The 15,993-nt window shown below is 39.0% G+C and overlaps 2 protein-coding genes across 2 annotated transcripts in view; one reads left to right on the forward strand and one right to left on the reverse strand.

Moving 5' to 3' along the window:
• Positions 1-1,686: 1,686 nt before the first annotated feature.
• Positions 1,687-4,715, reverse strand: rplp2l (ribosomal protein, large P2, like). Its single transcript, XM_007260240.3, has 5 exons — positions 4,579-4,715; positions 3,504-3,627; positions 3,360-3,408; positions 2,151-2,243; positions 1,687-1,805 (listed from the first exon to the last, which is right to left on the reverse strand). The coding sequence occupies exons 2-5, from the start codon at positions 3,624-3,626 to the stop codon at positions 1,726-1,728; spliced, it is 345 nt and encodes a 114-aa protein (XP_007260302.1). The 5' UTR covers position 3,627; positions 4,579-4,715; the 3' UTR covers positions 1,687-1,725.
• A 2,839-nt stretch (positions 4,716-7,554) lies between these two features.
• slc25a22b (solute carrier family 25 member 22b) overlaps positions 7,555-15,993 on the forward strand; it is a 30,631-nt gene continuing 22,192 nt past the window's right edge. The window contains exons 1-5 of the mRNA XM_049465633.1: positions 7,555-7,697; positions 13,510-13,730; positions 15,176-15,301; positions 15,401-15,456; positions 15,902-15,992. Coding sequence (XP_049321590.1) covers positions 13,711-13,730; positions 15,176-15,301; positions 15,401-15,456; positions 15,902-15,992 — 293 coding nt within the window. The 5' untranslated portion in view covers positions 7,555-7,697; positions 13,510-13,710. The remainder of the gene's footprint in view (positions 7,698-13,509; positions 13,731-15,175; positions 15,302-15,400; positions 15,457-15,901; position 15,993) is intronic.

A 15,993-nucleotide genomic window follows, 5' to 3' on the forward strand; every position in this document is an offset into this window, starting at 1 on the left:
TTATAATGGGACGGCTGTTAGACGGTCTTTCATGTGTGGGTTCTCCTGAATATTCAGTACTTTGTAATAAATACTTGGTTTGCTTTCAACTTCACTCCACCTGTCTGCGACTCTCTATCAAACGAACACGTAGGGGAGTTGTACCCCGGATGAGGGGTGGGTGTGGACCCATCTTTCATTTTCTTTTCTACAACAAAGTGAAACTGAAAAAAAGTGATGGAAGATCGTGTATATAATATTACATTTAATGAAAAATTGTATATTTACATTGATAATAAACAGCTGTACTGCGTTTCTTCATTCTATCTCCTGCAGAATTAGTCCTTGATGTGTTTAATATAATATGCGCAACAGCAGGTTTGTGTGAACGCTCCCTCCAGTTCACGCGAATATCAAACCAACTTCAGCCGGGGAATACAGGCTGCGAATAAATAAATAAATAAAGTGCCAAACGAATATTAACCCAACTTCAGCCTCGTATTACTCCGCACATACACAACAAGAGTAAAGAGAAGTTCTCTGGATAAATTGAGATGAGCCTTCTGAGTGAGAATGTTCTATTTGCTCAGCAGTGCTTTTTTTCTCGGCACTCTGCCATGCAGGCCATTTTGCCCAGTCTCTTTCTTATGGTGAACACTGACCTAACTGAGGCCTGCAGTTTTTTGGATGTTGTTGTGGGGTCTTTTGTGACCTCTTGGATGAATCTTTGCTGCGCTCTTGGGATAATTTGGTCGGCTGGTTTCACGGTTTCGCCATTTGTGTATCTTTGGTCTACTTCACTTTGTCAGGCAGGTCTTATTTAATGGGATTTCTTGATTAAGAATAGGTGTGGCTAAAACAATAATTTAACTCAGGTGTGATAAACCAGTTAAGGAAATGACTAAATGCATGTGAGATAAACCAATAAAAGAGCATTTACAATTAAAACATATTACTGTCTACTGAAAATTACAACCAGAAGAGATATGAGACCTTTATTTTTAATAGATCTCATACTCGACCCTCTGATAAATTACTTTTACAGATGAAAAATATTTAATAATTTACTAAAAACCATGAACTCATTTAAAACTTAACCTTTTTAAAATTTAACAAAATTCAAATAATCCAAAAAGGACTGCAGAAGAAAAATATAAACAACGTAGGAAATGAAAATAAAAGCAGAAAATGCAAAAAAGTATATTAAAACCTCTACTGTGTAAACAGTACTGGAGAGAACAATGATGGTCAGATGTTCTGGAGTTTAAGATGATACTGGAGAAGGTTGGGTGAGGAATGCAGGATTACTGTGCTACCCTCCACAGGAGACTGTGGTGAATTACAGAGCTGGTTCTGTGTAGTTCAGAGAGCAGCTTCTCCTGCTGCATGGAGGCATTTCAGCACCAATACCAATAATTAAAATGTTATATTTAAATGGCAGTGCCATTCTAAGATATATATGATATATATATGTCTCTCTCTTATGTGTTGTGATTACACACACATAAAAATTATGACTACTCCCAATTTCTGTAACCATCTCATTTTGTTTGAGAATTTCAAATTTAAAAGTTTTTTTTTTATGCATGTCCCTTCACCATGGAGTAAAAATGTTTGTATCAGTATTTAATGTTAAGTTCAACCGTTTTTCGTGTGTGATGCAAATATTTATTACTATCATAACCAACAACAAACCAAAAGACAGAACATTTTTAACAGTTTTTTATTTTGGCCCCAAGAAACAGTTTAGTCGAACAGTCCGAATCCCATGTCATCATCGGACTCCTCAGACTCCTCCTTCTTCTCTTCCTTCTTCTCCTCTGCAGCTGTAAAACAGAACAATGAACAGTGAGAAACAGAATCTGATTCAATATGATTTCAGGTCAGATATTTAGGATAGAATTAAAACTGGGAGAGAAACCTGCAGATTCAAAAGCTTGCAGAACAAAACCACCACAAGATGATGAATCTCAGAAATTAGACCTCCACAGAATAGAGAAATTACCACTTGACAGCCAAACTGTCGAAACCAGTGACAGCTAAAGAATCAGTGCATTGAGACTCCAGGTCAAGTATGGTTTAGGTAATCATAAGCAATCCGGCTATAGAACCCATCTAAACAAACCACTTAATCAAAAATTATTGGGTCACTTATAAGAACAGTCACTGACCTGCAGGTGCTGCAGCTCCTCCAGCAGCAGGGGCAGCAGAGCTGGCCACAGCCACTGCACCACCGGATGGCACGCTGGCAAGTTTACCGTAGCCTGGCAGAGGAGAGAAAAAGAACGAGAAAATCAGAGCACCATATGATCAGGCATCTTTAAAGTAACAGGTCCAAACCTGGGAGATTTTCCAGGGTCCGCAATTTATTCCTATTTCTGGTACTCAGTCACATACGGAATCCAGCAACAGCATTGTGTACCACTTGATAGTTACTTTCACAAGATAATAGCTAGTTAGTGTATGCCGGGACTCTTGATTTTTGTTAAAACAAACAACGGGAGGCTGTAAATATTTTAGGCATTATACACATTGTTTACTTTCGGCAGATTACTCTTTAACCAAGCCCCCACTTTTCCTGTTTTTTGGGCCTGTTAATAATCTTCATTACCTGTTGTGTTTCTCCAGCAAGGGGAGTTTTTTTTTATTTAGGGGTGTGCAATTTTGTGCCTACCTCTAATTATCACATCAGAGTACTACTTTTTTGCTGTTTTAAGCAAAAGAAAAATTCACACAGTTCTCATTTCCCATTATATAGTTACTAGAGCAGATTTTTATTCATTTTAATTTAATCCTGGATATTTGGAGTGCATTATTGGCATCGTGACATTCTGGATCATTAACTTCTAATATAAATACAAAATATCATATGCAATAATATATTTTTCATGTTTTTGCAGTAGTGTATTCTTGAAGGATTTTTTTTTTTAAATCATATTGCATAGAGTATAGTTAGAGCAAAAATAATATAGAATAGTGATATTTTAAGGCCACATCACCCACCTCTACTTTTAATATGACTGAGCAGTTCAATTAATTGTGTTTTTTTTTTTTTAGGATTCTTTATATTGCAGTTATAACCCCCAATCCAGCTATATTACACTTCATATTTCCAACACAGTCTGCTAAAACTGAACATTCAAGATTTTAGTCTCTATCATCTGATTTTAACACATTTCCCTCACCATTTTAAAAACTATGACCATCTACCTGGTGAATTATACTATTCAGTTGTTTTGAGCTTTAAAAAGGTATGAAATCAAGTAACCGCTTAAACTAAAAATGTGATCATTTGAGCCACTTGGACAAAAACTACTTAAACTATTCAATCCAATACATTTCCCAAACACAAATGAGAAGTACTCTGGGGTGGCACTTACCTTGGGCAATCACATCCTCCACTTTCTTGCCGTTGAGCTCAGACACAACCTAGTTTTAGAAAAGTACAAAAAAAAATATGTAAACAACAATCGCAGAACACAAAAGCAAAGGAAAATGAACAGCTTTGCAAGATTCACTCTTACCTTGCCCATGCGGGTCTCATCGACCTCAATACCAACGCTCTCCAGGATCTTCTTGATGTCATTGGAGCTGGGGTTGTCTTTGCCCGAAAGGGCGGCAAGCAGGTAAGCAGCAACGTAACGCATTCTAGGACAAAAAACAAAAATAAATCAAGTAAGCAGTCACTTTTCTTATGTAGAACATTCAAACCAGTGTTCAGGGTCACAACAATATGGGAAACCTAAGCATGAGCACAACATTTAAGTCTAGGCACAGTTTCCAAAAGCTGCAGGAATGCTCTTCTACATTTCTGTTACAACAAATACACAACAGTTTGAAATAACTACAATGAGGTGCAGACAATGGTACTATAATAATGGTACACTAAAGCATTATACATTTAGGATGTGAGCAATTTAACTTATCAAATCCATAATTACTGCTCCGCAAATAAGCAAGTAAGGACTAAAACCACTACCCAACTGCACTTCATGACAAGCTAAAGGATCAACACTGACTAATTAGATGTAGTATATTGATAGCTGTTCTTATAGGAGCATTTTTGTATGCATAGCAAAATATCTAGTATAATACTTAAGACATGGCATCACATGACCTTTTTGAACCTAAATAAACACTCATATTACTCACACTTACATTTTATATATTTAATATTTCGTATGAATTCTGACCCAATAAAAAAAACAGCATATTTCCGTTCCACCTTAAATATAGCAGCAGCTGCAGCGCCTACTGGATGATTTAAGATGGAACAGAAAGTTAAATTAAGGAGTTTTATACTATAGATAAACTAACAGCACATGCTACAAATCACAAATATGAACAGCAGCAGAAATATTATTACACACAGACACCAGAGTCCGATACACACACGTGCGCTACAGAGCTAATGCTAAAGCTAATGCTATCAGCGCGCGCCGAGTCTCCAGCGCTTCTGTTCGCCTAAATAACCGATTCTCCCCGCCGCGCCGCTGCTTTACAGACTGTAGAGAGTGTAGCGGCGGCAGCGGGACGGGTATTGATCACTATGGGTCAGTATTGATGGTCTATTAACGGGTTTTTACAGCGCGAGCTCACCTCGCACTCCAACACCGATCACCAGCAAACGGAAAAGGAAGAGCAGAGGACCGGAAACCGGGAAAACCAGCACTGACGCTGACGTCACGCCGAAGCAGAGAGTTGCTATTGGTCTAAATGACATAGAGGGCGGACTTATTGTCTCTCTCGCTCTCTCGCTTTCTCTCTCTCTCTCTTTACCACACACTCTCTCTCTCCCTCTCGCCCTCTGCCCCCCTTTCTCTCTTTCTTTACCCCCCTCTCTCTCTCTCTCTCTCTCGCTCATCCTCTCTTTCTATCTTTATCAATTCAATTCAATATAGCTTTATTAGCATGACTATAAATTACAGTGTTGCCATCTCGCCCTCTCTCTTTTTCCCTCTCTCCATCCCTCCATCTCCCCCTCTCTGCGTATCTCTTTATTCACATTTTTTCACAAAAGTTACAACAATAGTAAATAAAGATGAAATTGTAATAAAAGTTTATACACTAATTTGTTTTCTATACACACAAATAGTTTCCTGGAAACTAAAAAAGAAAAAAGCAAAAAAATAAAAAGCATTACACTAGACTCAGCTCTTTCTGCTTTCTTCCAGTGTGTGGACTGTCCCATTAGAAGAATAGGACAATTGATCTCCTTTACGCCAATGTTGATGATGATGATTACACCCTCACAGTCAACTCCTGGTCAGGAGACAACCTGCAACCACCCGTTTCTTCATGAAATGTTCTTCTGGTGCTGAAGCTGCTCTCAGGAACGTTTTTGAGTCCACTGAAAAGAGCAGAGAGGACAGTCATGAGGCAGCTATGTTAACAAGCCCTGGATATCCAGCAATCAGAGCTGATCTGCAGCACCTGCAGCATCTTCATTCGCCCCCACTGCATACTGCAGTTTAAAGGTGAGCTGAGGAGAGAAAGTGGGAGTGTAAGATGCCTTTCTATACTTTCTGGGGGCAACGCTGAGAGAGTCATGTTCTTTGATTTCTACAGTGCCTTAAACACCATTCAGCCCCTCTAAATGAGAGAAGCTGGCAAGAATGCAAGTTGAAACACACTTGGTCGCCTGGTTTACTGATTATTTCACTGGCAGACCTCAGTATTTCAGATTGAAGGAATGTGCATCAGATCCTGTGGTCAGCAGCACCAAAGGGAACTATACTTTGTCCTTTCCTCTTCACACTGTACACTTCAGACTTCAGGTATAACTTGGACTTAAGCCACATGCACTGTTTGGTGTGAAACTGGACTCTGAGGACACTGCCCAAACTGCTGTCCATTGTGGATGATGATGGGCAGCCACTGCACACCACCATTATGGACAAAAAGAGCAAGTTCAATGGTATCCTTTGGATCCCTTGTTCCGAGAGACATCAGTGTGGCTGGAAGATAGAGAACAGTGAGGTACAGTGGGATACGGTAAGATACGGTGGGGTATATAGTGAGGTTAGGTACGGTGTGGTATGGTGAGATACAGTAAGGTATGGTGAGGTTCAATGGGATGTTGTGAGCTACAGTGGGTTACGGTGAGTTAGGGTGGGGTTATGATGAGGTAAAACACTGATACACACTGGGCAGTGAGGGGGCCAGTGTGCCTCTCTCCCAGTCTATCATTTTTTCTGTCAGTTTTTCATCATTAGGTTAAACCTGTTTGCAATTTTTTTCAATGTTTGTGTCTTTTTTGTATTATGTTTAACTTGGACATTTGAGCACTCTTTTTCAGCACATATATTTTATACAATTGAGGTTAGGACCTCAAACAAAACATTTCACAAAATCTTTACAACCACCTCTGATGTGTGTTTGGGTCAATGTCTGGTTGACACACCTAGTTATGTCCAAGTTGTAATTATGTATCATAGGGTTTGAGGACATTCTGAAAACCTTATTTTTCATTATTCAACCCTCTCTGTACCAGTTCCAGTTACTGGCAGAAAAACAGACTCAAAACATCATGATTCCACAACCGATTTTACCTTGTTCACCTTCATTCTTCCAAATGTCTTCATCATTTATGTTTCAGCTGTTAACTTTAGTCGAGTGTGAAAGTTTTGATTTTTGATTAGGTGCTTTTTGGGGGGCAGCCTCTCATCCTATATAATAATGTCAAACACTGCTGTCCTACCAGTTTCCAGTTCAGAACTGTTTCTTGGTGATTTGTGGATAGTTCCTGATCATGTAAACCCTTTGTCTTTAGTGGATGGTGAAAGTTTGGATCTTCTTATAAAACTTGGTAAAGTGACTCCATCACACAGTGTCTGAAATTATGACTTTGGACATAACAGAGCTAGCAAGCATGGCAAACCAAAAAGTGATAACTGTAACACAGCTCAGCTAGAGCCAATTTATGTTGCACAATACAGAGCAACCAATCAGATAAGACAGGATTGACTGACATGCTATTATCACATCCCATGACTGACTTGTCCCATGAGATGTCCCCTGTTATCTGAAGAACGCTGCACTGATCTGTGGGATATGTGGGTGGGGTCTCCTGCATTGAATATTGATGTGATTTCTGATAAAATTGCTAGTCTGTTTGCATAAACACCATCATTACCCCCCACTGCACTGTCCACTGTGGGTGGTAATATTAGCTTCTATGGTGTATTACCTCAACTCCCATAATTCAAGTGACCTGACCATGAGCATTGCTAGTACGGGTAGGACTTGCAGAACATCTCACAATACAATATTGTCATGATACTGTAATTCTATGATATTGCAAGACAATTCCCTACGATACTTGATGCCATCTGTGTTACTTAAGAGGACAAAATACTTCTAAATACTCCTTCATAAGATAACACCTCAAAATGTATACTGTCGTGGGCATGCGAAAGCAATATAATCTTTCATAATCATTTAACATAGTACTGTACCGTGACTTTTGGCATAATAGTGTATATCTTAAAGATACAGCAACAAAAACAGTCTGTCTCTCCTGTTTAACAATCTCTCTGAATGTTTTGAAAGTTGCTATTGCCAGCAGTGACCACTAGGGTTCACTGTTTCACCCACAACTAAACAACACTATCTGATCCTGCAGCCTGGTCCGGTCACTCGGCCAGTCTGCGAGCTGCTCTCTCCGGGTGTTGGAACTGTGGGACCCCCTCTCAGTGGAGGAAACCACATTTATAAAGGTACATACACATTTACATACATACATACATACAAACATACATACATACATTCATACATACATACATACATACATACATACATACATACATACATACTTACATAAATACATAAAAATACCAGACTGTGTTAATATTTCATAAAGCTCTCTTTTAATTTTTGTTTTTAAACATTATGAACATTTTGCATTCAGAGCTTTTAGACTGTAGATTTCTATCTTTCACTTTTTACAGGAAATTAATATAATAACCAGCCAAATACTGTAAATAACTCTTAAATAATAGTCTATTCGATTTAACAGTGTGAGCATTTACTGTAACTTACTGTATACAGTGACTTACAACGTGAACTAATATAAAATACTAATAAATCCAGTGCTGTCCGGTGCTTTTGTACACATTCTTGATGTCAGCAGAAAAGCAGCGGAAAGGAAGTGAAATAGGATGAGAAGGCAAAAGTTTATGTGTCATATGATCAGCATGAGCGGACACGATTTGTTTTGGTCCAATTTTCCATTTCTGTGTTTGAGTGTGTGTATGTTTCTGTGTGTGTGTCAGTAATGTAAGTGATGCCCACTATTTTGTGCTCAATTTCTTTAATTCAGCACTAGAACTGAATGTAAACCAAGTTGTATTTATGTTATGTTTATGTCTGTGACTCTTAAATACCCATTCAGGATTATATTTTATGTAGTGAATGATAAAATGATCAGGATGTGTCATAAGATATTAAGGAAACATGCAATGTTAAAGCATTGTCAGCTCTTGTGAGCAGAGCTAAACTAGATTTTTCTAACTACAACTGTGCAGTACTTGACAGAAATCTGTGTGGGTGTGGCCTCTCACCCAACACACTTAAGGAGTATGCTGAATATAAACACCAGAAACCGAAAGTTAGACTCTTTAAATTCTTTATTTTTTCTTTCATGTAATTTTTTTTTGCCTTAACAAATCAAGTGTTTTAATCACTTTACATGCACCAGTAGACGGGCCTAAATAATATTTACCAATCACACTGTCAGTGTGGTCCTAACTCCATCACACCCTGCTTGACCACAATGTCATCTTTAGCTAATTTTGTAAATAAAATATATTTTCAAGACATATGATATATTAGATGATTGCAGTATTAGAGTGAAATGATACATTTATTGTGAAAAACTGTACAGTAACTGACCCTGTTGGATCCTTTATCCTGGATACAAGATGAGATTGAGATGGTTGGTCATAGAGGTGCACAGGTTCCGTATGGAATACTGCAGAACATTTACCCACAGATGTTGCTACAGCTGGGCCTGTAGATCCTGTAGATCCACTCGTAGGTTGCTGAAGCTGCATCCTATCTGTTCCCATAAAAGTTGGATTGGTGATGAATCTGAGGACCAGGCAGAACAAGAAATTGCTGCAATCTGGTGGAGACATTTCTGAAAACCCTCGCTGCATGTGGGTGAGCATAATCCTGCTGAAAAATACCAGTTTGAAGTCCTGCCATGCGAGACAGCAACACATGTGTCTGCAAGATATTCTGCACATATAACTGAGCTGCTATAATCAAATCTGTTTAGTGTCTTACCAGGGAATACCTGCAATTATTTACAGATCTGCAGGAGATGACTGCATTGCATTTTTTGCATTTTTTTTATTTTTATTTTATTATTATGACTGTAAAATAAAGTGTGGGACAAGTGTGTGTGTGTGTGTGTGTGTGTGTGTGTGTGTGTGTGTGTGTGTGTGTGTGTGTGTGTGTGTGTGTGTGTGTGTCTGTGTGTCTGTGTGTGTGTACGGTACAAAATTTGTGCCATTTATTCTTCATGAAATCTGGTGAAAAGGCACCTCTGTTTGAGCTCCACTACCCAGCATTCTTTGCTTCAGTGATGTCACCAGTTACATAAGGAATGTATGTAAGGAGCGTTTGATCAGAGGTCAGACGTTACGCAGAGTCTGCACTAAGATGGAAAATGAGAGTACAGTGTATAACCCAGTGCTTTACTGTTAAAATGGTACAGTGGCTTGCAAAAGTATTCATACCCCTGAACCTCTCACATTTTGTCACTTTACAACCACAAACGTAAAAGTATTTTATTAAGATTAAATCATAGACCATCACAAAGTAGCTCATAATTGTGAAGTGGAATGAAAATGATACATGGTTTTCTACATTTTAATCAAATAAAAATCTGAAAAATATGAATATGGCAAAAGAACTCAACCACCTTTACTCTGAAACCCCTAAATAAAATGCATCAACTGCCTTTATAAATCACTGAATTAGTTAGCTAAATCAGTCCAGCTGTATGTAATTTAGTCTCAGTATAAATACACCTGTCCTGTGAAGACCTCAGTGGTTTGTTAGAGAACACTAGTGAACAAACAGCATCATAAAGACCAAGGAACTCACCAAGCAGGTCAGAGATAAAGTTTTGGAGAAGTTTAAAGCAGGGTTAGGTTATGAAAACATATCCCAAGCTTTGAGTATCCCAGGGAGTGCTGTTCAATCCAATGGAAAAAAGTATTCTACACCTGCAAAGTTGAAAAGACATGGCCAGTCACCCAAACTGACAGATCGAGCTAGAAGAGCACTGATCAGAGAAGCTGCAAAGAGGCCCATGATCACTCTGGAGGAGATGCAGAAATCCACAGTCCAGGTGTGAGAATCTGTCCACAGGACAACTACTCGTTGTGCGCGCCAAAATTCTGGCCTTTATGGAAGAGTGGCAAGAAGAAAATTATTGTTATAAGAAAGACAAAATAAGTGCTGTTTGCAGTTTCCCACAAGCCATTTTCAGACATAGCACACATGTAGAAGAAGGTTTTCTAAATGCAAAGTGCTATGTGTGGGGGAAAAGTAACACTACTCATCACCCTGAACACACCATCCCCACTGTGAAACATGGTGGTGGCAACATCATGCTGTGGAGACATGAAAATTGCTGTTCACAGATGTTTTCCATTCAACCTCGCTGAGCTTGAGCTGTTTTGTAAAGAAGAATGGGCAAAAATCTCTAGTATGTAATGATATAGGGAGCTTTTCAGATTTTTTTTTTATTCATGTATAATTTACCGTTTATTTAATTATGTATCATTTTCGTTCAACTTTTTGTTACTTTGCGTTGGTCTGTCACTTATAAAATACAATTAAGTTTGTGGTTGTAAGGTGTAAAAGTGTAAAACATTTTGCAGGCCAATATATTTGTAGAAAATGGGCAGTGTTAGCCTTGTCCTAATGCCAGGCATGGGCTAGAGGTGTATGAAGCCCCAAGTATTGAGCTGTGGATCAGTGGAGCTCAGTCCAATACTTATGAATGAGATGAGTTTGGGATGAGGTGGGGCACCTTTTCACTTTTGATAAAAGCTTTGATTTCAAAAGAAGCAATGAATAAGAAGGTGTTCCAAAACTCTTGTGAATATGCCCTCTCACACAGTTCTGCTGGGAAAGGAATATGGCATTGGTGATCCTGGTGGGGATTATGTCCTCAGGTATGTGGAACACCATTGTCTGTCCAGAAAGAGTCAACTTCGTTTTTAGTTTCTCTCTCTCTTTTTTTTAGAGCTCTTTCCCACCATTTGTCAATACACTAGCCAACTTCTGCGAGCCTCTTATCAATGGCTGGTGTTACGTTTCTGAACATTATCTCTCAATAGCTGTATTGTGGAGTGTTGGCTGGAGTTTAACAGGGCTGTTCAGGATGGAGCAGAGGAAATGGCAGAATTACAGAGTAACATTAATGTGATAGTTTGGCTCTCGCCACTCCCTGTCTGCAAAATTAAGAGGAGTTTGGCGTCTGAAGATTTTATTTTTTTTTACTTTTTTAGTTTAGCACTGTTACAAGTTACAGTCAAGTCCATATATATTTGAATGGTCTGTTTCTCTTCCCTTTACTCACATGTTGTGGGTTTAAAGCAACAGCTTCCAAATGCAAATGTCACACCTGAAATCAACTCCAAACATTTAAACTACTTAACTGATGGTTAACTAGGGAATAGCCCATAGAGACCATTAAATAGCTTTTGAGATCATTTGTCCAATTACTTTCGAGAATGAGGAGGCTTTGTATATAAATGGATGTAATGCCTATATGCTTCATAGGATGTTTTTGTTTAAATCTAAAAGTCTACACCTTAATTATATTTCATTTGTTTCATTTGAAATCTAGTTTGGTGGCATGCAGAGCTCAGATCATGAAGATTATATCACTGTCCAAATATTTATGGACTTAACTGTAATTGGCTAATGAAGCTGACAAGCAACTTAGTTAGACAAGCGACCCTTAGCTTAAGTAAACCAGTTAGCATGATGCTAACTGCAAACCTGAATCATCACAAACACACTCACACAGTGTGTGCGTGTTCAATAACCATGCTTATGTGGTTTTAAATACACTGTTATCTACAACAAGGACTCAATTTAGGACTTATGACTACTGGAGTTTTGTCATTTTCGGATCTCCCTCTCTCTTTCTCTCTCTCTCTCTCTCTCTCTCTCTCTCTCTCTCACTCACACACACTCTTATGGGCAAAACAACAGCAAAGGCTGGGTCAGGTAACATTACAGAGTAGGATTAGGAAGAGCAGTGAAAGGAGAAACACATTATTTGGTCAATTTTGAAGGATGCTTCAAGGCTCAACATTTTAGATTTGAGTTAGATTACATTTTTCTACAGAATCAGAATCCAGTTAAACAAATGAAGCAGAAATGTACACTCCCAGTGACTAAATTTGTTTGTGTTGCAATTTGGTAATTACACTTACTGACTCAAAATAAATAATGCACCCCAGATTGCTGCAAAATTCGGCATGTATCTTTAGTAAAGAATCCAAATTATGCTCGGGATCCAATGACGTTCAGGTTTGAGTATGGGCGTCTTGCGGTGAAACCTTAATCCTGCTTTTGCTGTGGAGCGGCACACTGCCACAACAAACTGCTGGTGTGATTGATGATCTGGGGAGCATCTCATACGACAGTCAGTCACCCCGAGAAGGGATATGAGAAACACTATCAGTTCAGTGATATGTGCAGAACATCCTGCAGACATGTGTGTTGCTGCCTCTCATGGCAGGACTTCCAACTGATAGTATTTTTCAGCAGGATAATGCTCCCCCACACACAGCAAGTTTGCCAGTAATGTCTTCACCAGACTGCAGCACTCTCTTGTTCTGCCCGGGCTCCAGGTTTAGCACCAATCCAGCATTTATGGGAGCAGCTGGGACGCAGCTTCAGCTTCAATCTACGAGTGTAGAGCAGGATCTACAGGCCCAGCTGTAGCAACATCTTTGTGTAAATGTGTTGCAGGCTGTCATACGGAACCTGCTGTATGATCAACCGTCTCAATTAGGGCTGGTGATTGAAACTCAATACCAAAAAGGTACCGACCAAAATGTCTCGGTACTACCGAGTACTTAAAGGGATAAAAAAATGTTGTGCCTATTTTAGATATTTTGCATGAAATGCCGATAAACGCGCCAAATGCGGAGAGTGCACTCTTCTCTCTTTCTCGCGCGCTTGTCTTTTGCTTACGGTCTCTCACTTGCTCCTTTTGTTTCTCCCTCTCTCGCGCTGTCCTTTTCTTTATCAAATTCGAAGTATCGTATTAGTATCAGTATTTTTAAACGATACCCAGCCCTAGTCTCAATCTCATCTTGTATACAGGATAGAGCCTCCAGTACAGTTTCCCTCAATACACTTATCAATAAACATTCAGGCATATAAAGATTCACTACATTACAACTATCAACTTTCTTGGTGTATTATTTGTTTTAATAATTAATGTATTTCACAGAAGGGACTCTTACATTGTCTCTGTTTTTTTGTTTTCAGATATTTTCCCACTAGGGTCTCCAGTCTTCCGTAACTGTGAGACAGCTCTGGCTCTCTCAGATTAACTCTTTCTATAACAGAGAATCTGAGACTGGACCAAGAGTGATGTTCCCCGTGAAGATTTTCAAACACTCAGAAACACTGCACTGAGGCCGATTTCCCCAGGTTGACTGATTGTGTTGGTTGGTTGATTGTGACTGAATGGCAGACAGACAGATCAGGTAAGACCTCTGACAGCAGAAACATCACTGTATGCTGTAATTGTGATTTGGCCTAATCATGATAAAATTAAGCAATAATACACCTTCGACCGCAGCACCGCAGTGCCAATATTACACGTTATAGCACAAACCTTGAGTGTATTATCGCGATTATACCACACTTCCATTATCACTGCTTATTAAAAGAATTTGAGTTAAAGAGGACGAGACAGTAGGATCTGTTTGGTTATAAACAATTAAAATAGTTCCATTGCTGCTCTGTTTGCAGCTGAGCTGTTTGGCTTGTAAGCGCCACATTGTTGCTAGGTTACCTGTATGATGAGGAATAAATACATGAAGAGATTCGGTTACAGTGCATTACCGGCTGATAATGGCACTCAAAGAACAACTCTCAACCGATTACGTTGCAGGATCGGAACTAACTGTGGTATAATATCTATCATATTAAATCTCCATTAAAAATTCTGTGCCCAACACATATTTTAACTCTAGAAACCACTGGCCTTCTTTAGCTAAGGCAATTAGTTGTATATTAAATATGTGTCTAAATGTTTTGAGAACTTCCTTTTCTAATCAATGCATTCAGCAAATATGCATGCATCAGTTGCTGACACAGATGTGCAAATGTGCACACATGGATTGATTACTCACCGAACCCAATACAGAAAATTGGATAAGACTAGTAGTAGATAAACATGACCTATTGGCACCATGCCTAATGCCAAGACTTGGCTGTAGGGTTAACTAGAGAACTGATTTGGATATGTGGGGATGAGGTGGGGTGGGTGATCATCATCCAACATCTGTTGGATGCAATCAGATCCTCACAACAATGCTCTAGAATGTAGTAGAAGGTCAGTAGAGATAGTTATTCCAACAAAAGCAGGATCAACTCTTTTGTAATACCATGAATGAGAGTGACTCAAAAGTGGATTAGGTGGTTGCTATGGTTTTGCTAAGCACAATGTTGCTAAGATGTTTCATAGTGGTTTCTAGGCTGATTGCTATGGTGTTTCTGTTGGTTTCTACAGTATTCTAGGTAGTTGCTATGACGAGTGCAATATTATTTCAGGTGGTTAATGGTGCTCTAGTAGGTTGATGCTATGGTGTATCAGGTGGATCCTGAGGTGCTGCCATGTGGTTGCTTGGGTCCTACTGTATTTGTATAATTTCACTTCATAAAAAAACATATAATCTGACATAGCAATCTGAACTGAAGTGAACTGAGTTGAACTGTGCGGCGAGTTATTTGAGAAAAATCCATCAGAGAGATCTGTCTCTCAGTATCCACACACTGTTGTCCCCTGATTGCATTAATAGGTTAATATTATATGAGATTAATAACATTTCTACACAAACAAATTGAACCTGTTGTAATTTCTTCATATTGTTTAACAAAACCTTGAATAATGTGTGTGTGTGTGTGCGTGTGTGTGTTGTTCCAGCCTGCCAGCTAAGCTCATAAACGGTGGCATTGCTGGGCTGATTGGAGTGACCTGCGTCTTTCCCATCGATCTGGCGAAGACTCGACTTCAGAACCAGCAGAATGGCTCTCGGCTCTACAGCAGCATGTGAGCACCCAATCAGAATCATGCAGCCTCCAGATTTACTGATGAGATGATGAGAGTTGATATGCTATTTAGCTGTGTTTATGTGTGTGTGGTCCACAGGTCTGACTGTCTCCTCAAAACCATCCGATCTGAGGGCTTCTTTGGGATGTACAGAGGTAATTATTTAGTTAGAGTACAGAGGTAATTAGTTAAATAGAGTACAGAGGTAATTATTCATTAGTGTACACAGGTACTTAATCAACTAATGATTTTCTAGCATTTATAAATTATAGTTGACAGTGATGCATCAGAATAGCAAAAGTAGTTATTAGGGATGTCCCCATTCCGATCATGTTATCAGAAATCAGGCCAATCATGTAATTTTGAAGAATGGGAATTGGGTGGAAAAGATCCAGGTCAACGATTTATCGTAAATGTTACGTTACGATGTTACTCAACGAGTTCACTGTAGACTCTGTTAAAGAGATTATTAATGTATTCCATTTGTACAGATTTTTTTTCATAAAGGGTGGCCAGAGATTGGAAGCACACATTGCTTCCAATAGGGGTTTCTAATAAAGTGAAAGATGTAACTGCATCAAATGGTTCTTTTTCCCATAGGTGCTGCAGTTAATCTGACACTGGTTACTCCAGAAAAAGCCATCAAACTCGCTGCCAATGACTTCTTCAGACACCATCTCTCGAAAGATGGG

The sequence above is a fragment of the Astyanax mexicanus genome, chromosome 16, assembly GCF_023375975.1.
Source record: "Astyanax mexicanus isolate ESR-SI-001 chromosome 16, AstMex3_surface, whole genome shotgun sequence".
Taxonomy (NCBI): Eukaryota; Metazoa; Chordata; class Actinopteri; order Characiformes; family Acestrorhamphidae; genus Astyanax; species Astyanax mexicanus.

Excerpts from the sequence above, each read along its gene's own strand:
- rplp2l (XM_007260240.3), bottom strand. The coding sequence starts at position 3,626 with ATGCGTTACGTTGCTGCTTACCTGCTTGCCGCCCTTTCGGGCAAAGAC. Across the intron at positions 3,409-3,503 it reads ATGAGACCCGCATGGGCAAG|GTTGTGTCTGAGCTCAACGG; the intron begins GTAAGAGTGAAT and ends TTCTAAAACTAG. Across the intron at positions 1,806-2,150 it reads AGGAGCTGCAGCACCTGCAG|CTGCAGAGGAGAAGAAGGAA; the intron begins GTCAGTGACTGT and ends TCTGTTTTACAG.